This window comes from Anomalospiza imberbis, chromosome 7, assembly GCF_031753505.1.
Source record: "Anomalospiza imberbis isolate Cuckoo-Finch-1a 21T00152 chromosome 7, ASM3175350v1, whole genome shotgun sequence".
Classification (NCBI taxonomy): domain Eukaryota; kingdom Metazoa; phylum Chordata; class Aves; order Passeriformes; family Viduidae; genus Anomalospiza; species Anomalospiza imberbis.
In genome coordinates, this window is record NC_089687.1 from 14,675,143 (window position 1) to 14,703,066 (window position 27,924).

The window sequence follows — 27,924 nt, forward strand, 5'->3', positions numbered from 1 at the left end:
TAACTGATGCAAATATGAATAATCACCTTATTTTGAAGATATTCACAAAATCATAAACCAGCCCAAGCTGGAAAGCACCTCAAAAGATCGTCTGATCTAACCCTTTGTGGGAAAGGGAGCCAAGATGAGGTTTTCTATCACCCTGTCCAATTGGATCTTGAAAACCTTCCATGATGGGGGCCCACTGGGAGTGTTTAGCCTGGAGAAAAGGAGGCTCAGGGGAGACCTTATCACTCTCTGAAACCACCTGAAAGGAGATTGCAGCTAGTGCAGGTAGGGCTCTTCTCCCCGGCAGCCAGGGACAGGATGAGGAGGATACAGCCTCAAGCTGCACCAGGGGAGGTTTAGGTTGGATGTTAGGAAGAATTTCTTCACAGAAAGGGTGATCAGACATTGGAATGGGCTGCCCAGGGAGGTGGTGGAGTCACTGTCCCTGGAGGTGTGTAAGGAAAGACTGGAGGTGGCTCTCAGTGCCACGGTGTGGTTGACATGGTGGTGTTTGGGCATAGGTGGGAGTTGATGATCTCAGAGGTCTTTTCCAAGCTAGCATCGATATTCAAAAACGACAAAGCAGCCTTGCAATGCCAGCTGCTGCTCCTAACCCCCGGGGGCAGACTCCTTCCTCACTGCAGACAAGTGCCGCCACCCGTTCTCCCACACCAGCTCCACTGCTGACTCCCCGCTCAGTCACCACTCAGGACCAGGAACATCGGAGAGCCAGAGCCACACTCCAGGGGCAGCCAGCGAGGGGGTCCGCCCCGGCCGTACAGCGCTGGGTGCTGCCTGGGGCAAGGCTTCAGCCAGGGGCCGGCAGCAGAGTCCCGCACGCCCTACGGGGCCTGAGCGGGTGGTGGGAGCTGCCCCGGGGTCCCGGCTCCCTCCACGGAACGCCGCAAACCCAGCGCCCCCGAGATGGCGCTGCGACCCGAAGACTACATCTCCCAACGCCCCGCGCGCCGCTCTTATTTCCCGACGTGCTGTGCACTCCCGGCTGCTCGGTGCCGCCGGGCGGTGGCGCAGGGCCTGCTGGGAGCTGTAGTCCCTGGACGGTGCTCCGGGCCGTGCCCGCCGGCGGTGAGCGGGCGGCGGAGCCTCGGGGCGGGCGGGGAACAAGGCCTGACCTCCGCGACCCAGGGAGGGCGGCGCGGCGGCCCGAGGGTCGGGGTGGGTCGGGACCTCCGTGGAGTTTGGGACGGGAGCCTGCCCGGCTTCTGGGAGAGGAGGGGGCAGGCGGTGAACCCCACCGCCCGCAGGAAGCTGAGGAATGGAGGGGGCGGGCGTCCCGCTGGACGTGGGCAGCGAGCGCAGGGAGCGAGGCGGGCTGCTGGGAGAGGGCACGGGAGCCGGCTCCTCGCTGCTATTGGGAGGTCCGTGACTTGCGAATGGATGCTTCTCGGGAAGAGCTGGCTCTGTCCTGTGGGGTTCAGCATGTGTCTGCCACGCTCTGTGAGATACCCAGGAACCGAAGGTGAACAGGGAAGATGGGCAGCGTCCCATCTTTGCTAAAAGGTGCCTGAAATAGGACGCATTTCCACCATAGGCTGTGCAGGGATGTAATCCTTTGCCTCCATGTGCGTTCGCAGGGCTGCCTCTGCCGTGCAGGGTGTCCCCGTGCTTTGCTATTTTATTAGTTATGCAGAGAAGAGTACTCAGAACAGTAGTGGAATAGGAGTTTTCTCCTTTTTTCCATATGTTTTATCCATGCAGGACTGGCATGCAAGGCCTTATCAGTGTCTGTTACCGTCTACTTGCTGATAATGGCTCAGCACTGATGTGACAGCTTTGCTGTACTAGATTCATGTAGGATTAGTTACAGTAATACTCAATCACTAATAATACTAAGTTATCAATACAATAATATTTTTTTTTCCTATAGACTGGCCTCTCTTCCTCTAAAGAAGCAGTTGCCCGTGTGATTAATTCCCAATGTAGTTTTGGTACGGATTTGTTGTTGGAATTGTTGAAGATGTCATCAGGTCTTACAGAGGAGCAAAAGAGAAGGATTGAAGAGAACCGCCGGCTAGCCTTGGCTAGGAGAGCAGAGAGGCTGGCAGCCCAGGAGGCTGGGCACGTGGGCATTGCTGCAGCTCCGCAGAAAGGGCAGAGGCTGGGCAAGCCGGGAAGCTCGAAGGAAGAAAACAGTCATGTCGGGTTCACCAGCCAGCCCCGACAGCATCCAGACACGCCTGTGGAGCAGAAGAGCTGTCTCCAGAAAGGCTATAACCATTACCAACAGATGGCTGGCTCACACAGAGAGCAGCAAAAGAGTTGTTCAGAGGATTCGGAACAAGCAAGTGGCCTAAAGCAGTTCCCTGCAGTGATCCCGAATTCTCTGAGTTATTCCCATAAACATTACTTGGATGCTGGTAGTCAGGAACATGGACAGTACACTTCAATTAATCATGGAACATTCCAGCAGCCCAAATGCTGCCCAGCTTTCAAAAACCCCACAGGACCACCTCATCCAAGATTGACTGATAATGGGCACCCTGATGGTAGTAAAGATTTACAAGCTCAGAACAAATCTGCCATTAAATATGTTTCACCATCAAGCAGTGCGGCCCTGAGAGATTCAGAAATGCTGATAAACATAAACAGACCGACAGAAAGAACAGGGGGAGGTTTTGTCTCTCAGGCCAGTGGTGGCATGCAGAAGCTGACCAGCTCTGCTGGTGGGGGCTCTACCTTTGAAGCTGCCTCTCACAAGAAAGCAAACGTTACAAAAGGAAAATGTGTGAAATATGGGGAAGACCGATTCCAGGTTGAAATAGGGTACAATGCTGAACTTATTGCTGTGTTTAAGAAGGTGCCAAGCAAAGCCTATGGTAAGAATTGTTTCTTTTCTTTTATCTCTGTTTTAAAATGGGTTGAAGTTTTGGCATCTGCTGCCATTGTAGTTGCTACTTGCTCTTACCAGTGTACCTATTGCTGGGGTGGAATATGTGGCATTAATGGGGGATTAAAGAAGTAAATACAGATTAAATTGGATAGAAATTCTGGACATAAATAGCTTGAGCTTGGATTTAGAAAAGAAGTCTGAAGCTTTGCTTTATGAGCAGTGCTCTGAGAAGTTTAGTGGCAGCAGCTGGTCAGTTTGTTGGAAGTGAAGGAAGCAAAGTTATTCATAAACTGGGATGTGAAAATGGGTCACTTCAGCTATAGTTCAGAGTTAGGAGCTGATTCTGTTTCCTGGGTTACAGAGAGCAGTGGAATCTCTCCCTTTTGTCTTTCTTCTGATCTTTTACCATTATCTTTATTTGTTATATTCTATTCTTGTTTTCCCTCATGTGTTACTGATCCCTGTGAATGGCCGTTGCATTCTTGTCTTAGTATTCATATTCCTCATGGATTTTTCTGGTGTTATGTAGCTGTAAACTTGGGTATGTTATGTAGTTGCAAACTTGGGTATAACTGTTTTTCACATGTGTGGCAAAAAATTTGTATGAGTAAATTGAATACTTTTACCTTGCATGGACATTTCGCATCACCACTTTTTTTCTGCCCCAAATGATTCATATTCTGCCCTATTACTCTTGCCCTACTTTAGATCCTGCTATGAAAAAATGGAATTTCAGCATGAAAGATTACAGCAGTGTCTGTAAGTAAACGTTGAATGATAAAAAACAAGTGGAATCTTGACAACCCCTCCTTCCCCTGCTTTCCATAGTTATTGTTGAGCTTTGTTAGTCTTAAGTAATAAAAGTAGTGCTACTTAAAAATAATGTACAACTTTTAGGCGTCTAGTTCATAACATTTTTCTGATACTTTGTAGCTGATTAGAAATAATTTAATTTTTCGTGTAATCTAAATACCAAGCACAGGTGGCACTTTCTCTACCATTGATTTTTTCAGCAACCAACAAGATCATAGGAAAATTATCTGCTGTGCTGGTACTTGTTTTGAATTTGTTTTGAAATCTGAGTGTATTCCAGTGGCTAATGCTTAATTTCTGGGTCCATTCATGTATTTTCTTTTTAAATAGCTCTTATATAAACACTTTCATTGTTCATTTTGTGTGTCAGAAAAGAATAAAGGGTAGTTCTCCAGGGTTTTGAGTGAGACTGAAAATGAATTTGCCTTTTTTTTGGTATAACAAGGATGGGTTTATCTTTTTTTTCCTCTCCTGTCATCTTATTCTGGAAAGATTGAGAGATTATAGAGGCAAACACTTCAGGTAGGCTTTTCAGAAGCACACTGTACTGAAGTGAGTGATAAATCACTATTGATTTCAGTGGGAACAGAATTAGGCCTGTGTTGAGCACTTTAAAAAACCACAGTTGAGTGCTGGTATTTTAGCTTCCCATGTGAATTGCCACACATTTATAATTTAAATGCTGTTGGCTTGCTTGAAGTGTATCCAGTACAGATGAGAGCAGAGTCTCTCTACCAAGGAGCCTGCAAATGAAGAGAATGGTTTTTAGAAATAAAGCATTTTTCTTTGAAGCTATGAAATACACGAGTACTGTGTGGAAAGTTCCTGTTCCCAAGTGAAGACAGTATGTGACCAACATTGGCCTATGAAATTGGGGAAAATAGCCTGAGAAAACGGAACTAATTTAAAAGGGCCTTGAAAATGTAAAAGTGAAAGTGTAAACCAATTATTTTTAAAGTTCTCACTTGTAATTTAGTTTTTCTGAATAATGTGATCCCCGTATCACCTTTTTTTTTCTTTGTACTATAAATTAAACATGCAGTCAAACCTAAAAACAAATGTTGAAATAAAGGAGTAAAATATGCTTTTTCCCATCCCCTAATTTCTTTCAGTTTTAGTTGTAGTGGTGACCTCTAACTACACAATGCTAAACCAGTAGTATTTAAAATATTTTGCTTGGGGCATTGGGAGGAGAAGGTGTAAATTGGTGTTTTTCAATCCCTCTAGTTTGAAAATTACTTTCAGTGGGTACTCCTAAACTTTTTATTTGGAGTAGAAATCTCAAATGCTTGGATTTATTCAGGAAGTCACTTATTTTAAAATATATATTGGATGATACCCAAATGATTTATTTGTTAATTGATTAGGAAGAAATTGTATGAATTTTTTCTCCATTTTCACATCTTGACCACTGAACTTACTTAAAGTTTGTACTTTTTTGTTGCATATCAGTTTTCTGGACTACTTAAAAAGAAGCAGAGAGGATCATGATGAGCAGCTGAGTGCTCAAAGGACTGGATTCACCTGGGTTTATTCTAAACATCTTCCAGAGAGGGGAAGTTGCCTTCCACAAGTACTTGAAGGCAGAGTGTGCTTAATGGTCCCCTGCTTTTGAGTCTAATGGACTCTGGAGATGTCCATGAATCTTTGTGTTACTGTAGTATCTGTGAGGCAGAGGCTTGGGCACAAACTTCACTACTTTGGTGCTGTAAAAAGTATAAGAAATAGTATTCCCATTCCTTAACCATCAGAGTTCAGTTACAATAATAAAGGCGACATGTGGGTATAGGTTGGCAGAGAAACGCAGGGATAAGTGGCATGTTTATTTCTGTGAATAGCTGTGTTCTCAGGCTAACATGCTAACATCTGTAAAATGCTGTGTGCCTCCACTCTCCGTGCCCTGGCATTGTGTCAGAGGTGATTGCTGGTGATGGGTAAGACAGGAGCGCAGATGGCTGGGTGGAAGTGCAAGTCTAACAGTAAGACAGAATAAAGGGTAATGAACTTAAATTGTAACAAAAGAGATTTAGGAATTTGGACTAGATTCCTTCCTACAGCATTGTGAATACACAGCATTCCTCTTAGATGGATTGTCTACCAGCCATTGATGTGAGGCAGGAGGCAGATATTTTTAAATCCTTTTCTTTTGCTGTTTACAGAAACACCTTCCCATCTTTTCAGACATGTGCTAGTGGTCACCATGCCCCTGTCCCTGTGATTTTCTGAGTGAAAACACTGTAAGGCTGTGTGCAATTTACTGTTAAATGTGCTTCTGCAGATTGCTTGTGCTGGTCTAGGGAGCCACATTTTAGAATTGCTGACAGAGAGGGAGCTTAGTGCAATCACAGTGCTGGACATGCCCTTGTTCATTTACTATCAAATATTCCCTTTGCCCCTGCAGTATTCTCTGTGGAAAATCCCACCAACCTCCTCCTCCAGGCCATTGCTTTCCCTATTCTTTGTCCCTGTGAATGAAAGCAGGGAATCATCATTCCTTTTAAACTTGTGTGGGTTCTTTGCTATTAATTCTTTTCTATATCTCTATTCTCCCTAGTGGAAGCAGCAAATCAACTTTCATCAGTAATTCTGGCACCACTAGAAGGAAATAATGTGGTTGGCTTGGCATCAGGCTCTCATTTTGTTGGCAGTGGGGTTGATGTGAAATCCCTTTTGAAGATGTGTAAGAACTGGAAGAAATCCTCAGCCCTTGTCAAAGGGAAGTGTGTGCTTATATCTCGCTTGCGATTTGAGGTCGATATTGGGTATTCTACAGAAGTGATTGGAGTGTTCAAAAAGATGGATTCCAGAAATTATGGTGAGTCTCCTGCTGTGTCTGCTTTTCAATAAAGGCCTTGTTGGGGCTGTTCTTCCTTTACAGAAGAGAGGTGGTGAGAGAACATCCCTCTGAAAGAGCATAAGAGAATGTGCTTTGGTGAAGATTTTAAAAGATCTTACAGTCCTAGTTTAGTGTTGTATCCGTGTCCAGCACTTTATCCCATGGCAGAACATGTCCTTGGCCTGTTAGCTGAGGTGGTGTTTCAGATCTCAGCAGGATTACATTTACATTTACTGTAAATACTGTAAATGAGGTGGGTTGTGCTGATAATTTGCTAGCATTATGGAGACCATGCAAAGTTCTTGTCTTTATTATCAAATGCAGCTGGATGTTCTCTTACTTCTGCTTTACTGTGGTGTATGGTGGCTGCAACTGCCTGAGCAGATTTAATTTACCAGTTTTACCAACGTTTTCAAGGCAAGTGTAACTGTAGAACACTTTTTACGTTGGCATTCAGATTTTAATGGTCAATATAAATTTTTTTTTACTTGTAATTTGGGAAATGAGACACAATGATGAGTTGACATGCACAGTGTCACAGAATGTCAGTGACACCATGGAGAAGAAATTCTGGAGCTCTATATCTTTGGGCAGGACCTCACCTGGCTCACTGTACCTTCACCTGACTCTGAATTCAGTCTTTTTTTCCTGGATGTTGCACACAGATGCTACCCAGGGATAAGCCTGCCAGATAGGTCTGGCAATGATGTTACATTTTGGATATTGATGAATTTCCTCCTGTACCCTCCTGAGCACTTTCACTCTAGGGTACGGAGGCACAACTGAAAGTGATTGTTTTACTGACTGAAGTCAGAGTTTGTTGGTTCACAAGCAGAAACTTTGCACACATTCTGCATCCTTTCTTGCAGTGAAGAGAAAGTGGTTGCCAAAATCCTTGAGCAGATGGGTTCCTTAGGAAAGCTGACCTTGGCTTGCTCCGGTGATACCACCATTTCTAGATGTGTGGTCATACTTTAAAATCTTCTCCAAACTAACTACTTAATATGACAGCAAACAGAGGAGAATTGATTTTGATCAAGGTAACAGGTCTTCTAAAATGGTTCTGAAGTGCAGACGATATAGGTAGATAGACATGTTCTTATGGACAGAGAATTCAGTCTTTTTTTAAGAGACTTATGACAGTGTTTGTTGTAACTATTGCAGATATGAATACCAGAAAGTGGAATTTCCTGCTGGAGGATTACCCCAAACTGAGTGAGTAGCTGTGTTTCTCCAGTGAAGGAGAACTTCCTGTGCATCAGTTGCCTTTTGCCTTTATCTGTGTAACGATGCTGAAACTGTCACTTGCTGAACTGAAATTTAGAACTGTGTTTTGGTATGTTTTTTTTTTCCTAATAGATGCAACTTTGCAGAATCATCCAATCTCTGCAGCATGCTTCTAGCACATCTGCTTCTCAGGTTTTTGTGTTTAATTAAATTTATAGAGTGCTTTGAGATGAATAGCATTACACAAGTCCTGTGTATTATAACTCTTATTTATCATCCCAGTCAGCATGCTGTGTTTGCTTTGGTGCTCATGTCAGGGTTTGTGCCTGTGGAATTTGGTTGGGGTAAGTTTCAGAAGGATAATAAGCCAGGTGCTCTATGCACATCCTTAGGAAGTGTGAGTGTTTCAGAGCTGAAATGCTGTTTCTCAGAGTACTTGTTTTCCAGCATGGGCTCCTGCTTCCATGGGATACCAGAGAGTGTTTAATAATTAAGTAAGTGCCTGCTTCTATGGTGCATGTCTTAATAACATTGGTAATGGTGGTAGGGCTGAAAGCCATGTGGTGGGGCTGTGTAGGAAGGTCAGGTCTTGAAAACAAGTGAGTGTGTCTTGGAGGAGACGGTTATGAAACTGCAGGGTTGGAATGTTGACATTCCTGATTTTGGTGAGTGCTGATGATCGCTCACAATTTGGTCAAAAGGCCTTTTGTATGTGCAAAGGGCCTGATCCTGTAGCATGTGCCAGGCAGTCTGAGAGACACATCACCTCCTAGTCTGTCATAGGCTCAGTCATGCTGGCTGGGAGTTGTACACATTACATGAGGTGTTCAGAATCCCACAGATTTGAGGAAAGGAAAATAATTCCATGAATCTTGCAGAGTGTAATTTGTGAGGGCATTTGAGGATTCCAGCACGTGCCTTTTCATTTGCCTACATCAAAATTAAAAAAAAGAGAATTTAGGCTGGTTGCCATTTCCAGCAGAGAGATCTGTTAGCGGGGAACTGTTTGTAGAGGTTAATGTCTCTTTGCCTAGTTGCTCAGTCATCTTTATATAAAGGTCACTTCACTAAAAACTGTCTGTTGGATGAATCATGCTGGTGGCAGATATATCTTAATCACTCTCCCAGCTCATGTACAGAACAATAGCAACAGAATTATCAGTGAGCAAATTGTAGCAATTATACTAGCACATAGCTCATTCTGTGAGTGTAATAACAAGCTTGTGCTGTTCTTTGGATGGAGAGAGTTCCTGCTATTGAAGAAGTATAAATTAAACCAGAGAGTTTAAAAAGTTTGGTCATTGCCCAACCACAAATGGAAATCTTTTCATATGTATATTTCTTGGAATTGCTTTCCCCCTCTATATGGCAGGGGTCCATCCTGCTGTTTTCCTCTTGGAGGCAACTGAAACAAAAATATCTAACTGAATTCTAGAGCATTTACTGCTGGTATAGTGAGTTCTTGTTTTAGTTGTTTTTCCAAGCAGGTTTTTTTTTGTCTTCTGGACTTCATACACAAACTGACTACTAAAAAAAAAAACTGAAATTGCTTCCTGCAATAAAAAATTGTGCACCTGCATTTGTGTTCTTAGTGTAGAGGTGTCTTTGATTTCATAGTCACTGAACAAAAAATATTAAATAAGTTTTCTTGGTTACAGCTCACTGCGTGTTTAAAACTGGTGTTAATTTGCTTGGAAATTAACTATTGGATTAAAAAGAAACACTTTCATTTTGGGGGGATGGGATAGAAAGGCTGCTGGAGGGGACTAAAATAAGGTCATCCAGGAGGAGAATTGGCTAGATGCTCTGATTGTTACGATGCATGGGTTGAAAAGATGAAGGCTCTGAAGTCTTGGCATAATGGATTCTGGAGATCCCTTTAGTTGAACTGGGAAGGTAGAGTTGTGAGGCTTCATGGGTGAAGGAACACTAGTATTGAGGAACTGAAGTGACTGCCTGTAAGCTGGTCTGGCCTGTAAGCTGCTTCTGTCCAGGGGAAGAGCAGTGGCCACCAGCTGAGCAGGGAGGAGCTGTAGGTCCTGAAGGATGGCTGTTGGAGTGCTGCTGCTGCTGGTACAAGGGCTGTTTCTCGGAGCCTTGAGGTGCTTCCTGTTTTCTTACCCTGTGTGGTAAATAAGCATGGTAAATGGGAGGCAGAACCCAATTGTGTGAATTCAGGGAACAGGAGGAGAAGAGAGTTTTCAAAATTGAAGATGAATGATATTCTTTAGGTAACTGTCTTCTGATGGTTTTGGTATGGTGGAAACCTCAGAGGTACAGAATCCCAAGGTCAAGATAAAGATGCCCCTGCTTTCTAGGCTTCAGGAGTTCTTTTTTTCAAATCTGTACTTCATTTCTGAGTAAAGTGTGCCCTAAGCTGCCCTCCAGCATGAATAATCCAGCTCCAGCTGTATTAGTAGCAATCGTCTCTGAATGATGGCATCAGAGTTTCAGTTTTTTATAATCATGTCTAAGTACGAGGGGAGGAGATGTGATTCATCATGTGGTTCTGAAATAGACTTCAGGGAAGAGGCCAGGCTAACACCTGTGCATGATGCCATGATTTCTGTGACCTGTTTCAGGATAGGAAGTTATATTTTTGACAAGGCTGAGGGTTGTGTCCTGAGATCCATAATGGAAGTTGTGTGTATGTTGTCCTTTCAGATAATAAACTGCTCTGTTCTTTGCAGTGGCAGTGTTACTGAGCCTTGTGTCCGTAGAAGTGGAGCCACTGCCTGAAGCAGTAATTAAGACCTTTGCTGCTCAACTGCAGAGATCTCCATCACTGACAGACATTCCCGATGCTGACCTTTCAGTAGTGGACTCCAAAATTGTGACGAGCCTCATGCCCTTTCAGCGGGAAGGTGTGAAGTATGTCCTTTTTGCATGCTATTAAGCGCTACTCCTTGTCTAGAATTGTGTAGTTTATATTGGTGCCCTGATTGCCTTCTTGTTCATGGAGGGTTCTGCATTTCTCTAGATTCTGGGTCTATTGTACTCTGGCACTTTGGGCTTTTGATTGTTTGGTATAGTATGGTTTGTTTGGGATTTTAAATTTTTTTTTATAATTTTTTGAGTGACACATCTGTTTTATTTCAAGATAGAATTCATCATGAGTCAGGTGGAAAGTAGTATTTTGCTAGTCTAAAAAATTGATCAAATGATACATCTCTGATCTCCCTCTTGTGATTCAGTATGTACATATTTGTCATATGATTTTTTTATTTTGTAAGGTAATTTTTTTTCCCAAGTGCATAAGTGCATCTCTTCTGTTGTTGCTGTTTTCTGAATATTAAATACGCATGGGAAGGGACCAGGAAATGAGACCCAAGCCCTAAAACATTTAAAATTACTAATTATATGTACAGATAAAACTTTAAATGTCCCTGTCCCCCTCATATATGATCATTAGTTGTTAATTTCAATATGCAGTCCAGGACAGTCTGTACTTAATGATCTTTAATTGCTACTGTTTTTAGTAATAATTTCTTAGCCAGAATGAACTCTGGAACACAATGTGAGTAATATCATGGAAAAACTGTGCTTTAAATAATTGTAAGGTCTTGAGACTACTTCTCATGTGAAATCAGAATCTCTAAGAACTGAGCTGAACCACTCTGTTCAGGAGTTTCCAAGCTTTGAGCGATTTGTGAGAGTTGCTCCCTTGTATGAAGACTAAGAGATAAAATCCAGGTTTACTGAATAACCTCGATCACTTCCAGGTGATCCACATTAGAAGCTCAGCCATGACTTGTGCTATCTTGGTTGCCAGATAGTAACCCATTTCTTGACTCTTCTTTCCCTCTCTTTTTCCCCAGTTTTGCAATCTCCAGAAATGGACGTTTGCTCCTTGCGGATGACATGGGCCTGGGCAAGACCATCCAGGCCATCTGCATTGCTGCCTATTACCAGCAGGAATGGCCCTTGCTGGTGGTCACTCCTTCTTCTGTGAGATTTACATGGGCAGAGGTACTGTGAGCTTGGCCATGTGCACGGGGTCATGAAGAGCCTGTGTGATGGTCAGGTGGATTGTGCTTTGCAAAAGTTGAACTTCTAAATGTATTAAGGCAAAGAAACAAAAAAAATGCATTGATTTAGAAACTTGATGGTGGGAGATTGCTTGGCATTGACTGTATGGTATATGCCTATTTTTTTTTTATTGCCTGATATTCTTTTTGTAGTCCAGCTGATCTGTTGAGAAAAGGGACAGCTAGAGAAAGTGTGTCCTCTGACCCTCTCTTAACTTTTTCCCTACAAGTCAGTTGGTTCTAAGGGGCATTTTAGATGCTGAGATTCTCCATTCTGTTCAAAAGGCTCCATTATCATCATCATTAAGTGTCTGTCATAATATGTCTTTTGGCCTGTCCAGTGTATGCTGCTGACTCCTCTGAGTCCTTTATTAATGTTGGGAAAAGCCCAAGAAAGCTTGTATGGTTGAGAAATGTGTCTTGAAATAAATCACTGCCATAGTTTGTACACTGAGGCTGTTGGGTTGCCACAGGCTAGTGAAATGTTCACTGTGAAAGAAAAAGGTGAGCCAGAGCTCTTAGGTCAGTAAATTATTTCCAGAGAAGGAGGAGGTGGGAATTTAGCTTTTCCTGGAGTATGGCATTGATGAGAAAAGTATTGATTTGGATTTACTGGGTTTGTGCTATAACCAGTTGTTAGAGCATCTTGGTGTGTGTTGTAATATCCAGTAGTGCAACAAAATGCAGGGTGAAAAGAAGATAAAGTTTTTTACTGAGAAAGGGAGTGATGATCATCAGACTTGAAATCTCAAGGTCTATAGACCTGTGGGACAACACCTAACCTGAATCCATTGCTTCTGTGGGATATCTACCAGGAACAATTTGGGCCTAGGTTTCCTGAAGTATTGGACAACTGCAAATAAACTTCTACATTCTGCTTCAGAAGATTTAAGAAATATGAGGCATTTTGGTCTGGTTGTTTTATTTATTTTATTTTTTTTTTTTAATTTGAGTGCTTCATTTCATCCTTCCCCTACTCCCAGCTGTCCAGGAGGTTCTTGTGGGAGATGTTTCATTAGGATATTTGCTTTAGAGATCTGGTTGATTTTCTGAATATGTGATGGATGCAGAAGTAAGAAAAATGTGTCTCAGAAATTCAGTAGGTGAAATTTATTATAGTCTGTAATCTACTCAGTTCATTCTTGTACAGATGTGTTGTACCGTAATGGTACAAGCTTTTGTGGTGTCTCTGGTACCAAATCAGCAGAAATTTTCTTCATCTTAGCAATATCAGCGTTCTATTTTGGCTTTCTGTGCTCAGGCCACTGAGTGACTTTATAGTCAAGGTGCTAAGGGAAGGGGCAAGAAGTGACTTCTCTTGGGTCAGAAGTGTTGCACCCACATGCACTTAGAGTTCAGCACTGAAACGTAAATAATTAACAGGGTAGTTCCATAGTGCTTCTTGTGGACTAAGGTCTGCACCCTGTGAAAAATTTAGAATCAATTTTATGGTGTAAATTAGTTGCATGCCTTTATAAAAGGAGAGGGCAGTACAGTAGGAGTTTCCAGGTACTTTCCTTTTGCTGCCACCTTTGTCTTAAATTTTGCTATGGTGTCGAGCACCTGTTTTTTGGTTGGTATCTAACCTTGCCTGCACGTTCACTCATTTGGTGGTGCTTTCAGTCAGTGGAGAAGGATAGTTCATTGTTACTTTGACATACTGAGAAAAGTGAGAAGCTCACTTTTAACTCCTCCTGCTGCTGCATGAGATTGCTGAACAGTGGAGAGGAATGATTGTGGTTGGGGGATTTCAACAGGCAAAGCTCCTAGACACAGAGATGCCATTTCCTATCACCATTTGGTTACATTTCTGTAGGGACCAGATCCTGATGGGCCCTGACAGTTTTCTGCAGAGCAACATCAGCAGAACTCAAATGTTGCAGAGAGCTTGGTGTCACTGGGGACAGAATTACAAGGGAAATGGTGGGAGGTCTGGCTAACAGATGGGTTTGGGGGAGGATATCTTGCTCTGGTGTGTGGAGCATTTCAAGAGGTTGATTGAATGACAATTACCACATGAATTTCAGCTGCTGTCATAGAGCAGCTGGTGTGTTGTCAACTTGATCTTTTCATTTTGGTTTTGTTTTTTTGGTTTTGGGGTTTTTTTTTGGTGGAGTTCTTAAGAAGAGGAGGTAGTGGAAGAGTTTTGTTCATCTGGATGAGTTGTACTTCACCCTCACCATGGAGTAAATGTTGCTATAGTCATAGATGTTTACTGCTTAGAAGTCTGTGTTTCACAACTATAGGTTTCCTGTTGAGTGGGAAAACTAAATTTCCCTGTAAGCAGTGGTCACAGTATTCTGTGGCTTTGAGCATAGCAGGTACCTTTCTCCGGAGGTTATGCACATTTCCACTAAAGATCAGATTTTTCTTTGGGTTTTTGGGGTATTACTGGGGTTTGTTTGTTTTTCTTTTGTTTGTTGGGTTTTTTTTTTCCCAGTAAGAAGGAATGGGGTTTGAGCTTTCCTTGCTATGTAAAGTAGATGTTGCCTTGTAGGCTGAGTTCTGTTCTTGATGTTCCCCTTACCAGGAAGGTTGCCATGGGAAGGCGGCTTACCCTTACTGTGCTCCAAAGTGATGTCTAATGGTGCATGGGGTGGGTCCATGTTCTAAGTATTCATGAGGATGTTCTGTGTAGTGCTTTGGGATCTTGACAAAGAAGATAAGCACCAGAATGCAATTAATTTCTTTCCTCTTCCTCTAGGCATTTCACAGATGGCTTCCATCCTTGAGTCCGGGAAGCACCAATGTCATAGTGAGTGGGAAAGACAGCCTAACAGGAAGCTTGATCAACATCATCAGTTTTGATCTCCTCAGCAGGATGGACAAACAACTTAAGAGCACATTCCAAGTCGTTATTGTTGTAAGTGGTACATGAAAATTTTCAAGGCAGTTGTATGCTGCAAATGGGGTAGCCTTTGTGCAGCACAGAAGTGTTAAGTGGGCCTTATTTAGGACTGAAAGTATCTTGCAATTGTGGCTGTGATCGATCACAGCTGTCTTCATAAGTACAACCATGAGGTTTCTTTGAAATCTTTTTAAATAACTAGTAGAGTTGAATTCCTTTGTGATTCCTAAGGCTGTGTTTTCACTTTTACTGGTTATGGTGCCTCTCTGATTTCATTGTGCTTGGGAATGTCCTCTGCAGGAGAGAAAAGTATTTAATGTGGTGTGTCAATACAGTAGTCATGGAATTGTATCTTCTTAAGTCTTGGACTTCAGGGTGGTGTTAGTGTTTATCCAGTAAACCTTTCAACATCAAGGATGTAGGTAAACCATGAAAAAAATCTCCCTTAGTTTGTTTTCCACTGACAATCTGCATTAAGCCTTCTTTGATCATTTGTATCATTTCTTTCATAAATTACTGCAAATTCCAGTTTTTATCTTTTTACAGAGCCACAGTAAATGGCATTTTTCTGGATTTCAGTTACTAAAAATTGAAAACATCTAGTGTTTCAAATCCAGCTTGGATCAATAGAGAGCAAAAGTGTATATGTAGCTTACTATGAGTATTTGATGTTCTCAGTCTAGTTTTCAGCACACACACACCTACCCAAAGATCATGACAACTGGAACATATTAATCTTCCTGTTTCTCAGCATCAGATGGGAATGTGGTAATAGATGGAGTTCTTTGGAGACCAAGCTACTCATGGTGGAACTGATCATTTTCATTTTTATATTTTGTCTCCTACACACACTCTGACTAAACATTCTGTCAAGGTGGAAATGCAGATTATTATATTTGTAGGCTTGAGACTACTGCCTTGGAACTTTTAACCAGCCCTGAACTGGCAGATGTTCTTTCTGTGTGTTTATATGTTCAAATTTGGACCCTTGGTAGGTTTTTACACATGAGAGTAGTCCTACTGTGTGCTGAGCTTTCTTGCTTTTTCTTCCACTCTTCTTTTGGTGACTGGGAAACTTAATGTAGCTTATTTGTTATTTAGGAGGGAGAAGGCTGTGTCTGAGAGGCTAAGCAGTTACATTGTCTTTGCATGCTTGTTTCTACCCACATGGAAAGATGAGAATACACCCTTGGAGGGTGCCAACTGCTTTTTGTGCCTTGAATTCTGCCTTACTATAGCAGTAGAAGTGAAGCCCATTTGAGGGTCTGAAGTAGGAGATTATTACCCACCTGGTGAGCCCTATCAGCAGAACAGTTGGATCTTAATTAGATTTCTTTTTTCCTTATCATTTGCATTAACCCCTTATTAAGGCAACTGGCACTGGATAGGCCTCCTATGTTTGCTGCATTTAAAAGACACATATGGGCAAATGAGTATCAGTTATGGAAATAATATTCCTCTTTCTCCTTCCCTCTCCAGCCCCCTCTGCTCACTTTTTTTGGTGTTCATTTATTATTCATGCCTGCTATGTTTGATTTTTGTTCTGTTTGCTTGCAGCTGCAGGTTTGAGTGCAGGAAGCCTGCTACTCTGCATCCTGTCTTTTTGTTTAGAATTTGATGTGACTATCCCAATGCCTGAAATATCCTGAATGAAAGGCCTGTAATACTAGATAGCTGAGAATACTGGGAATTTGTTCTGTGACCTGCATTTGGACTATGGATCTGAACTGACTTTGCTTTCATGCTTGTTTTGTTTCAGGATGAATCTCATTTCCTGAAGAACACAAAAACTGCACGATGCCAAGCTGCCATGCCTCTACTCAAGGTGTGTAAGCTGGGTGCCAAAGCTCTGATTGTTAACCTCAGGCTCCTGGGGCAGTGTTGCTCCATTTACCAGGTTTAGGAGCCAGCAGCTGAATTCTTCAGGTGTGTATGGGGAATTTGAAGTAATAGTCTAGATTCAAGACTGAAATTTGGCTTTACCACTTGTTTCCATACAAATATTAGGTGGTAAAACCTAACAAAACAACTTCTAAAGCTCAGTATAATTGTGGTACTGCCACTGATGAGTTCTGTGATGACAGGGAAAAGGGAATGTCAGAACTTACTGAATGTATTCAGGGAGAGTAGACAGAATGTAGTGGTGTCAAAATATCTTGTTAGATGAAAATAATCATTATCAGTTACTTCTTGGCACACAAATTGTTGCTGCATGTCAGAATGACATTGCTTAGGGCCCTTCCCTGGTTTTAGGGTTCTAGACTGTTACTGCAGGCTTACAATGTCTTGGTGTGGCTGGGGCTAAGGAGCATTGCTGCTGGTTACATGTACAGAGTTACTGGGAAATGGCACAATGTGAGGTTAGTGGGACAAGTGGCCCAGAGAAGGGAGGCAATGGTCAATTATAAGATACCAGGAGAAATGTAAATTCTGATGTTTGCCTGTTGTCTTGGGATGAAAGAATCAAACTCACCCTGGTAGCCTCTAACAGATACAAATTAAAGTTATGGGTAGTTTCTAGACGCTGCAGGGTCTGTACATTGGAAGAAGGTAGATTCAGTTCCTCTTCAATTCACCAACAGTATATATAAAGAGAGGATCTGATCTGTGATGGCTTTATAGCAACCACCTTTAATATACAAGATTCTTAATGGCTTGCCGAGGATGGTTGTCCTTGAATAACTTGGTTGTTCTCCTTAAAAGCCTGACTCGTGTCTTCTCTTGGTTTTCAAATCACTTCAGGCTTTTAATGTTTGGAAGCTTAAGTAGGAGGTCCAATTCTGTGAGCAGTTTGAAATACAGTAATTAGGATGTATGTCTGAAAATTGTGGAAAATAACAAATTCACCCTCATTTTGAGCAAAATGCTCAAAAAACTGCCTCACCCTTTGTTATTTGAAGCTTTGTAAGGATCAGCTTGTCAAAATTATTTGCAGGCTGCAAGATATGAGAGTGAAAGATGGTAGCTGTTACGCAGAGGTTAATTGCCTGTATGCAGTTCCTGAGAATTTACAGTTTTATGCTGTCACATCACTGGTCTTAAAGAATTGAGAACTGATGTTTCTGAAACTGAATTTCAGTCTTCTGAAAGCATTAAGAGTTTCATATTCACATTGTGCATTATCTCACCTGCAATGAGCATGCAGTACCAGATGTTTTGGTTTAGATGCTCAGGTAAATTCTGTTTGCCTGCCTGCTGACTAAAATTTCTGAAGTATTTGCTGTAATAGCCATTTTTCTTCTCTCCTTGCTTTCCAACCTAGGCATTTTGCTCTAAAACTATCTCCTTTGGCAGCTGTGTCTTCAGTGCCTAGTGAGTGATGCTGTGGTCACTTCTGGCACAACACATCACACCAACATTTTTGTATTTGAAAGAACTGCCAAAATATCAGGAGCTTACATCACTTAAATACTAAATCTAACAGCTATACTGTGTGATACTTATAGTAAGTAGCTGTTGGGGTAGAAATGGGAGTATTTTCATTGTTTTACATGATACCCTGAAATTACTGAATAAGAGGTGTGGCTAACATGCTGCTGAGGATAATGTTCTTGCCTTCTCTATGTTAAAATGATTTGAGTAGCAGTAGGGCTCTTAGAAGAGAACAGAAAAAGGTGTAGCTGCAGGCAAGTCCTTGAGAGGTAAGCTGCTTCTAGTACCCCAGTCCCTACCTTAAGGTTACAGCATGCAGCTGTGCCAGTGCTGTAACCAGAGCCCCTGGAGCTAATGCATGCCTTTGTCTACCTTCTGAGCATTGCCACTTCTGTTAGCATAATACTGCTTTAAACTGTCTGAAATTGCCATAGTTGCTGCTATTTTCTATGAGGATCTCAGTGCCTTAAAGCATAAAAGCTTGAACTGAGTTTTGGGGACCAAAAAAAAGAAACCTACTTAAGAAATGTGATCCTTGGTCCTTACATGCTACAAAGACTTATGAGTCCATAATGACGCTGGACAGATCTAAGTTAAATTAAAATGTTTTGGAGACAGAAGTGTTTTTCAGTTCTATCCATACTTAATTTCTTTCATCTTGATAGAATCTTCTCTTTTGATTTCTCCATTTGAATAATAAGCGAAATACATAAGTTGTTGCAAGTGTTTATGCAGAACTGCACAATAATTGGATGAAATTGGTGCATTGATAATAGAGATGACATACCTTGGATTTTAGTTTCTAATTTGTCTTGTTAGATAGCCAAACTGAATCTCCACCTCTCAAATCTTTATCTCATCGTTACAGCATTTAAAGCTTTATTTTAGTTTTAATGTCTGATATTGACTGGTTTTCAAAATGAAGTGGTGTTTTTAGCCACTCAGTCATAATTCATCTTTTCCTGCTTTCTTGTAGATACTGCAGAGCAAGTGTGGTGTGGAGTTGTCAAGCAAAGCAAGCCATGTATCAAACATGTCACCTAAGTTTGCCACTTGGGGATTTTTAGACATCTTTTTAATAGTAACAAAAGCCGCAAATTTTGTGTGTGCAGCATTCAGTATCTTTTCTGACATACTTAGCTGCTACCCTGACAGAGATTCAGACAAGTTTTACTTGAGACAGAGGAAGGAATTTTGTAATGGCTGCATGTTTGCAGTGGCTGTGCCCGCTGCCCCATGGCTTACCCCAGGTTGTCATTAGTTTAGAGTAAATATATAGACATGCCATATTTACTGTTAGTGGACAGAACTTTGAGAGGAACTTATAATTGCATGAACAGTAAGATAGAGTGAAATAGCAGCAGCAAGATGTTTAGGCCATATATCTTATTCCCTTCATGTTCCAGTGGATGTGCAGACTTCTGGGTGTGCAGACTTGTAGATGAGGGAGAATGCTTTGTCTGACTAAGTGAAAGGAGGCGGTAGAGTTTGCACACAGTCTGTGTGCATCCCTGCAGAATTATGGAGAAGGATGGATTGAAAGCTGTAGTAGAAAACAGTCCTTTGATGTTTGGTCATGTGGCAAAAATGCTGCTTTCAAAGTCAGCCAGCTTTCACACCAGCAGGTCTGTGCCGGCAGCTGCCTGAGATTTGTCCCCAGCTGCAGCAGCTCTCACTGTACTCAAGGGCTAGAGGCTGCTGTGTTCAAAGTGGCCTTTGTGTCTTGTTTCCATGCACATCAAAGTGAGAATAGCTTCATACTGTTGGGCTGTAGTTGAGTCACCAAAAGGCCTTGTTAGGCCTGGCATGTCTTTCCCCCTAATTCAAAGCTGTGTCAATTTGTAATAGGACCTACTTGCCATCTTGCTGTTTTCTGTAGTTTCGTGTCTGGGACTAAGTTTACCTAGGCATACTGACAATACTGGTTGTTCCCTTCACCTTTGCCCTGGATCTGCTTCCTCAGAGGCAGAAAGTGTCAATAGTGTTACACTTCTTGTAAGCATTTTGTTTTTCTCTTCTAAGATTAGACTGGCTCAGAGACATATACATAGGAGATGGAGTATACATACTTCCAATATCCTTAAACCAGCAAAGCCTTTGGGATGTGGATGGAGAAGAAACAAACAAGACAAAAGTTTTTCACTGATCTGTAGTGGGATCTCTTGGGTTCCAGAGTGGAAAGGAGTCTACTTTTTTTTGACCTGCCAAGGTGCTGCATGGTCTTTATTCTTCTGTAATTGCATGGAATACTGCAAGGCATGGAAACTAGGGAAGGTCCCAATGGAAAATGGATGAGTTTCTTGGAAGCATGACAATAAGTAGTGAAGAACTGCAATGGAAACTTGATAAATAAAAGGTACTATATAATCAAAAATTCCAGTGGCATTAAATGTTCTTATACTCTTCGTGGTCTCTATGAGTATTGCTCTCCAACACATGGATAATATTACTAATTTGATTGTTCTCATTGAGCTGCTGTTCCATTTAATAGTCTTATACACATCCTGATGTTTGCAGGGTTAAAGGTTTTTGGTTTTGTTGTGGGAGTCCAAATACACTGTGTAGCTGGAATCTAAACCTCTTATGCTTGTTGCTATTGAGCAACTTCAAAATAGTGGAGAAAAAACAGGTCCATGCTGAAGGTAGAAGGTGAGGAGGGAACACAAAAATTTCTGTTTCTGTTGGGAAATAAACAGTAGCTGTCTTTGGGTGCTACAAATCTGTATGGATTAGGTAAATAAACCTTTCCTTATTGTCACTTGCTGAGAGAAGGAACTTCATCTTGAAACTGAAGAAGCTGTGCGCCCTCAGCTTCATCTTCAGATCTGCTCTTACCTTCAAATTTTTTTTCCTTCTTGTAATAGGAAGGCAGTTTAATTTGTTTCAGTCATAGCTTATCACTGCTGTTTGACACACATTGTCTGTCTAAATGGAGCCCGATCTCTTGCCCAAGTAGAGAAACAAACTCCTGAAAGCAGCTGCTACTCTTGCCCTTTACCACATCTTCTATTTCATCAGGTGATTATTTTATTATGGTCCCTCTCAGAGTTTTCATTTTGCAGGATAAGCTGTTCTTAAGCTAAGCAGTTTAAAATGACACAGTAGGCAAAAACTGGGGACACGAGTAAATGTACAGCCAGAACCAGCCACACTTATTTTTAAAAGTATGTCAGTCTGATAGCATATGGCAGAGCTCCTGCTGGGAAATCCATTTAACACAGAGACAGTCACTGTATGTTAATGAGGCTCTTTGTGTGGTCAATTATTTGTCTGTCACATAACCCCTCTGCCTCGCCTACTCCCCTTTGAATCGTTGGTTGCTGGGACTTGACCTCTAGAATGAGTACCATCATTTCATAAATTATTCTTTGACTTTCAAAAGTGACTTTGTAAATGTTTTCACAGCTGTGGAATTAATTCTTGCTGGTGTATTTTGTAATGCTACAAAGCCACATTTGTCGTAGGCTACTTAGTAAATGAGAGCTGCAGACCAGGTCTTCACCAGTTTGTGAGCTTCATGCCTAAATGCAACTGAGCAGCTAATGTTAATTCATCTGTGTGGAAATAAGTATCAATTGATTACAAGATCTGATTTTGCTAGAAAGTCCTTTCTGGCCCCTGCAATCTTATTTTCTGTGGTGTTGTTCCATATCATTGTTACAGACCTTTGAAGAAAGAGGCTATGTGCTCACTCTTGGCAGCACAGAAGGTTCAGCAGGAAACAAGAATTAAGCAGTGATCAGTAGAGACTTCTCTGCAGGAGCAAATCTTTATTGGCATCTATTCAAAATGAGTTGCCACTAGAAAAAGAAATGGGAATCAAAGCCATTTCTTTCATCCAGAATTTAAGTCAGCCTTCAACACTTGGAAATTTGTCGTCCTAGGGGCTTTTTTTTCCTTCTGTTCTTTCTTGAGCTCCATCTGTCATAGGTTTTAAAACTGAAAGGGACCTTTGGGATAATGAGTTAGACCACCTATGTTCCATGAAATTTTCTGGAATTAATTTATGAAGTTCTTCACAGCTTTTGTAGAGTTAGTGTCTTTTGGGGTTGGTTTGGTTGGTTGGTTTTGTTGTTGTTGTTGTTTTTATTGTTTACTTTTCAGTTTGCTTTAAATGGTTAATTAGAAGACATGTCACAGCCCTTGGTAAGAGCTTGCAGTGGTTGAATGCCCTTTCTGTTCAGAAATAAGTTACACGCAGCAAAGCAGCAGCTGGACAAGTTTAGAATTCAAATAACCTGTAACTTCATCATCCTCTCTTTTGACACCTATTTAGGAATTGGGGAAGGAGCCTGAATAATTGTTTTGACTACTGGGGAATTAGTTCCAGCCTCATCCTGTGCAGCTCCCAGGAAACACCCTCTGAAGAGATCCTTGAGAACGGCATAAACACTTCCAAAACAGTTGGGTTTATGTTGCATTTATTATGTCCCTGGTCTGTTTTGAGTGTGTTCTTGCTTTAGTTTGATCCATAGTTTTCTTACATGAGATGTGTGTCATCCCATGCCTTCATGTTTCCTTTTTTCTGGCAGTTATTTTCTGTTGGTCCATGAGGAATAAGTTTAATTTGGAGGTTTCTTTCATTTGGTGGGACTTGCTTCTCTTGCTTTTTAGCACATTTGTCAGGGTAGTGTCAGTTTCTTCCTCAAAGGTTTCTGCTAGGTGTCAGATATTGTCTGGGCTCTATTCAGTTGTCCTCTAGTGTTACCTTAATTTGTAAAAAGGACCTAATTTCTGCTTGATCAGTTTCCTCATGGGATATGGTATCTCTGGTCTCTGTAACTCCTTCCTTTTTTGAGTAGCATCAGCACCTCTGTCTTGTGCAAACTCTCACCTTCTGACATGCTCAAAGGTTTGACCTCTCCTCTTACTTAGTTCAGTAATATTCTGCTTTTTTAACTGTTCATGGGAATTGTCTGATCCTGGTGGTGATCACATTTCCCTCTGATCTGTTTAGCGGGGATAATTGGAGAAGACAAGCCCCACCTTGATCACAACCTATATATAAATAGCTGATAGAGTCTTAAATTAATTTCCGGAACTCTTTTTCCACCAGGTTTGGTTGGTAAGTGGATGAAACAGCTGAATAGATCTGGGTGACTTGTTGATCTCAGTGAAATGATAAAAGAATTTAATTTTCTTTTTCATTTAAATGTGAATGAGCTGTTGGTACAGATGTCACTCAACAATCTCTTTGTTATTTTAATGAACCTGCAATAAACCATGTAGGAAATTGCAAGGCATGTGTAATTTAACTACAGTATGTGAATTTACAGCAGTAGAAATTCATAGCTTTTATCTAATAATAGAATTAGGTAATAATGGCAATATGAAACTAGAAGTGTATCTTGGAGACTTTAATGTCTATAGTGTAATTTTTGCCCCTCCTTCTTGGGAGCACCTACTTTAGATGCAGGCTTTCTGTCCTCTTCCTGTCTCCCCTACAACACATTTTACAATCTTCTTACATGATTTGTATTTATTCTCTCATGTTCTAGCATGCAGCCAGATGTGCCTACATTCACCATTGGCTGTCAGATCTTCTTCTGGTCCTGCATCAGAGAGCTTCATTTTTTCCTCCTTGCTAGTATAATTAAAAAAAAAATAACAAATAAGTAAGAAAAAAATCCTTCTTCTTTGTATCACTTCTGCTTTTGTGAGAAAGACAGTCTGCTTATGGCTTGCTGTGGCAGGTTTATTATGAGAGAATTTATTTTGGAGGTGGGGATGTACCTGTGAGGGTGTGTCATTCTCCTGTGATAGCTGATGCCAAGTGAAAAGTTAAGCCAAGCATAAGATGTGTCTAGTGGGTAAATGCTGATTCAGAAAGTAGTGTAGTAAAAATGGATGTACCCTTCTCTTAGAGTATTAAGAAACTGTGTGGCTTGTCCTACTCCCTGGAAGTTTGAAGTACTGTGCTTGAATGTCTTCAGGCAACGATAGCTGAAAATACCTGTGAAGGTGAAGCACTTTTCTGTTTAAGGTACATGAACGGGGGATCTGGGATTTTCTTTCAGGACTGTGGTGACTTTCTAAGTTCTGCTCTGTTGTAAGCTGTGTGGTAATGATGCCCTGCTTGGTTTTCCCAGGCTGCCAAGAGAGTGATCCTGCTTTCGGGAACGCCGGCTGTGTCGCGGCCCGCAGAGCTCTACACGCAGATCGCCGCTGTGCAGCCGACCTTCTTCCCACAGTTCCACTCCTTTGGGCTGCGCTACTGCGATGCCAGGAAGGTACTTCCCTGGGAAAGTGGCAAACTGGGACTCTGCAAACAGCACTGATTATTTTCAAAATGTGGAGGCTTTTCCTTCCTTCTTCTTTCTGCATGATATTACATCTTTTCTGAGAAAGTTTCTCTGCAGAGTAACATTTTGGAAGTTTGTAAGCTGAGGAGATGTAGGTGCTGCAGTGGTGGGCCTGAGACAGGAAGGCAGTAGTGTTTCTTGCCTTGAAAGCCATGGAAATAAAAATGGGGGGAAAGTCCCCAAACAAATATGGCCATAACTGGTGAAAGGAGCCTATTCTTATCAGATATTGCCTCCCCAAGTTTTTAAAAGGGTCAGAGTAACTAAGGGGCCTTTAAGCAGCTGCAGATTTGGGCTAATTGATTTTAGAAAAATAAAAAAGAGCAAACAAAAAAAACTAGTTCCTAGTCTTAGTCACTGTTTGATAAAGGACTTAATTGCTTGGGATTTTGGATTTTATACCTCCAGGTAAGTAAAAAATAGAAGATTTACAGACTATATCTTTGTATTCCAGCCTCTTATAATTTAGGAGATGGGTGCAATCCTCAGCATATTTTGAAAATAACTCCTCTGCCAGCTGCTCAGCAGTTGTTTCCACAGAGTTACTGAGTCCAACCACTGCAAGAATTTGGCTTTGCACGAAGCCAGCATTTGCAGCCACAATGGCAAATGTCTGCCTTGCTGCCAAGGTATGGGCAACTCACCTGTACTTGGATTTGCCATCCCTAGGGCTGTTGTGTGTGTTGGAACACACACTGCTCAGAGAAGAGCTGTTGCTGCTGCTTCTTGTACACAGAGGCTCTAGGATCTTCTGTGCTGGTTGCATAGACACCAAAGAGGGACTCAAATCTCCCTATAGCTGTAATTCAGAGTGTTCAGCAAAGTGTTTGGAAACACAAAATTACCATTTCAGTGTTCAAAAATGTATACTGAAGAGCTGAACATCATCAGTGTATGCCATAAATATAGTTACAGCTATTTGTAGGGCTCTTGTGTTTGTTTTCTTTTCTGTTTGGGGTAGCTAACATATACCAAGTTTCCACCAAGAAGATTCTTACTTCAGTCTCATATAAAATTCTTGAATCCCCTTTTTCCTGGATCTGAATGCCCATTTGCTTTCATAGCCAGTGTAGTGCTGTTCTGTGTGTGTGCAAGTCAGAGGAGCACTTAATTGGCTTTGGTAGTCAAGTGCTGATGCCATTGATTAGAGAAAGGCCATAAGTACGCAGAATCACAGAGCGTCAGTCCTGGGTCTCCATCCATAGTAGGAATCATATGGAGGGAGAGGCCACATCTTCTGGTAAGCTTCATTATCTTTAAAACCGAAAGATTCCTTTCTGAGCATTCCTTTCAGAATGGTTCCTAGAGGGAAATGAAGAGATACAGTTTAATCTTCGTGGTTTGCTGCAGTAAAAAGGAAAGTTCATTTGCAGCATATGAGTCTAAGTATCCAGGTTTTAACAGTGTAAATGACTTTTTAACCTTTAGTGAAACTCAGCATGGAGGTCACAACCTATATCAGCTTCCCTTCAAAACCTTTCAGGATTTCTAGTACAGTTTTCTTTCTATGTTTGACCTGCCTCTCCTGGACAGTTGAACATTGTTGGTCTTCTCCATGCTCATCTGGGACATTTTGTTACAGTTATTGTCAGTAAATGGTAGCATGAACCTGGGAGGAATTTGGTTGTTTGGAGTAGTAGGGCTGCTGGAAATGAAGAGATGTAGATAGCATTAGAGAAAAAGCTGGGACTGCTGAATATGGGTTGCCATAGTTCCACTTGGCAATGAAAAAATTTAAAAGGTGATTGTAGTTGGTTCCTTCATGACTGTATAGTATCCCTGACATTTGTTGCTGTAGCTCTAACCTGAGACTGTGTTAGGAGTTGCATCCTCTCTGAAGAACTGTTGTGGTACTTCTGCTGTCAATACTCAAATAAGTTCTGCTTTCTGTCCTGAAATTGGCAGCATTATGAGTGGAGGTAGGATTGCTCAGAACCAGAGAGCCTTTGCAAGGCTTTTGAAGATGTGTAAGGATGAAGGGTGTTACATAAAAAATATTTTAGTATTAATAATAAATCCAATTGCATTATAAGATTAAAGAAAGATTGGCAAACCTCATCCATTCAATTTAAAACTAAAGTCTGACTAGTTTCTGTTTCAAGATTTTATGACAGAAAAATTGCAAATAGCTGGCAGATCTGATTAGAAAAGTTACAGAAGTTTATAAATTTTTATTAATTCAACCTCCCAGCATCTGTACTTTTAAAAATGCAGCAAGTGAAATGTCACCTGTTGTGTACAAGATGTCCCAAGACTGTTTCCCAAAATACATGCTGTGAATTCATTTTTCAAATTGGCTGATGTTGGCAAATATTAAGTAATTTCTATCTGAGCACATGCTCTGAATTTGTAAGAGTTTGGCAGCTTTTGCTAACACTGTAATAAGTTTACTGACTCATGTAAGATGCTGTAATACTTTGGTAAGAAAATCACAGTTGGAAGCATGTGTTCTGGAATGTTATGGATCAAAGTCAGATGTGTATTTTGGCAAAATAAATGTCCCTCTCTTTTCCACAACAGGGTATACTAAAGTAAATTTTAATAATTCCCAAAGTAATTGTCTCTTTATAACTAGCTAGGTGCAGCACAGAGCTAGAATGTTTCCTTGTATGCAAATCTTTCCAGCACCACAAGCAATATATAACCTAAACATGCTGTGGGGACTCTTCCTGTATGTGCTTTTTATCATGACAGTAGATGGTATCTTGGCTCTGTTTGTGCCTTGTTCTTTGCCTTATGAGGATGCTGCTCTTCTGAAATCAGTTTGGCTATGTGGACACAGAGCATACGTATACTTGCTTGTTATGGAAGTGGAAAGTGGGAAAACATGGGCTTTTAAGTGGAAAGAGGTAGCCCGAGGACTGTCCAGGCCCCACAGCAGGCCTTGCTGAGCAGCCTAATCACGTTGGTCCTTCCTACTCACCTACCAGTGCACTGGGCAGTGTGGGCAGTGGGCTTTCGAGGCTGGGCACAGCACCAGGAGGGTCCTTCTTGGTTCTGTCCATCTCCTCTGCTGGGCCCATGGAGCTTGAGAAATGCAGAAGGGGAGCATAAAGACTGTGGCTCAGCAATGTCAGCTTCCAGGCAGAATGCCTAAAGCTAATTAACCCAGGTAGACTTGAGCTAGCTTTCCGTGGGCCTGAGGGATGCATCCGTGTTGCACTCAGTTTCAGGGAAGCAGAGCAGTGATACCCATGCTGGTTTTTTAAGGGGTTGGCTGAGATCCAGGTGGGCTTATTAACTCTAGTCCTGCACCACTGGGCTGTTGTTAGAGTCAAAGTTTTAATTCTACAGGATTCAAACTGGCTATGTGTTTAGGGTTTGAATTGTTTCCTGCTTTAATGAACCAACTGTAGCTAATCAAATGGTGCTGTAAGTATGTAGGAATAGATTAAGTCAGATGAGTTTAATGATGACCATAAGTACCAGAATCTGAAGTCAGTTAATGGTTCACATCAGTACAATATGGCAATAGGATTGCAGATTGTTTTATCTCAACCTGAAGTAGGAACATTCACTTTTTAATACCAGAGAGGTCTTACTTGCCTATAAGCTCTTTGATTCCTCTTCTTCCAATCCCACAGCATATTCTCTTCCCTGTTCATCCAAGCACCACCCCTTAATACAGTCAGTAGCATGACTAACCTTGTGATTTATTT

The 27,924-nt window shown here is 41.5% G+C and overlaps 1 protein-coding gene across 4 annotated transcripts in view; it reads left to right on the forward strand.

The window, feature by feature from the left end:
* Nucleotides 1-979: 979 nt before the first annotated feature.
* The window catches only part of SMARCAL1 (SWI/SNF related, matrix associated, actin dependent regulator of chromatin, subfamily a like 1), a 34,768-nt gene continuing 7,823 nt past the window's right edge, over nucleotides 980-27,924 (forward strand). Inside the window, exons 1-10 of one of the 4 annotated variants that reach the window (XM_068195502.1) lie at nucleotides 980-1,074; nucleotides 1,877-2,825; nucleotides 3,548-3,598; nucleotides 6,207-6,467; nucleotides 7,653-7,703; nucleotides 10,406-10,586; nucleotides 11,534-11,684; nucleotides 14,448-14,606; nucleotides 16,351-16,416; nucleotides 24,053-24,193. In XM_068195502.1, the coding sequence (XP_068051603.1) occupies nucleotides 1,967-2,825; nucleotides 3,548-3,598; nucleotides 6,207-6,467; nucleotides 7,653-7,703; nucleotides 10,406-10,586; nucleotides 11,534-11,684; nucleotides 14,448-14,606; nucleotides 16,351-16,416; nucleotides 24,053-24,193 (1,920 nt within the window). In that variant the 5' untranslated portion in view covers nucleotides 980-1,074; nucleotides 1,877-1,966. Of the gene's footprint in view, nucleotides 1,075-1,196; nucleotides 1,510-1,876; nucleotides 2,826-3,547; nucleotides 3,599-6,206; nucleotides 6,468-7,652; nucleotides 7,704-10,405; nucleotides 10,587-11,533; nucleotides 11,685-14,447; nucleotides 14,607-16,350; nucleotides 16,417-24,052; nucleotides 24,194-27,924 lie in introns of those variants that run through there. The other 3 variants (XM_068195505.1, XM_068195501.1, XM_068195504.1) reach the window with 3 other exon arrangements.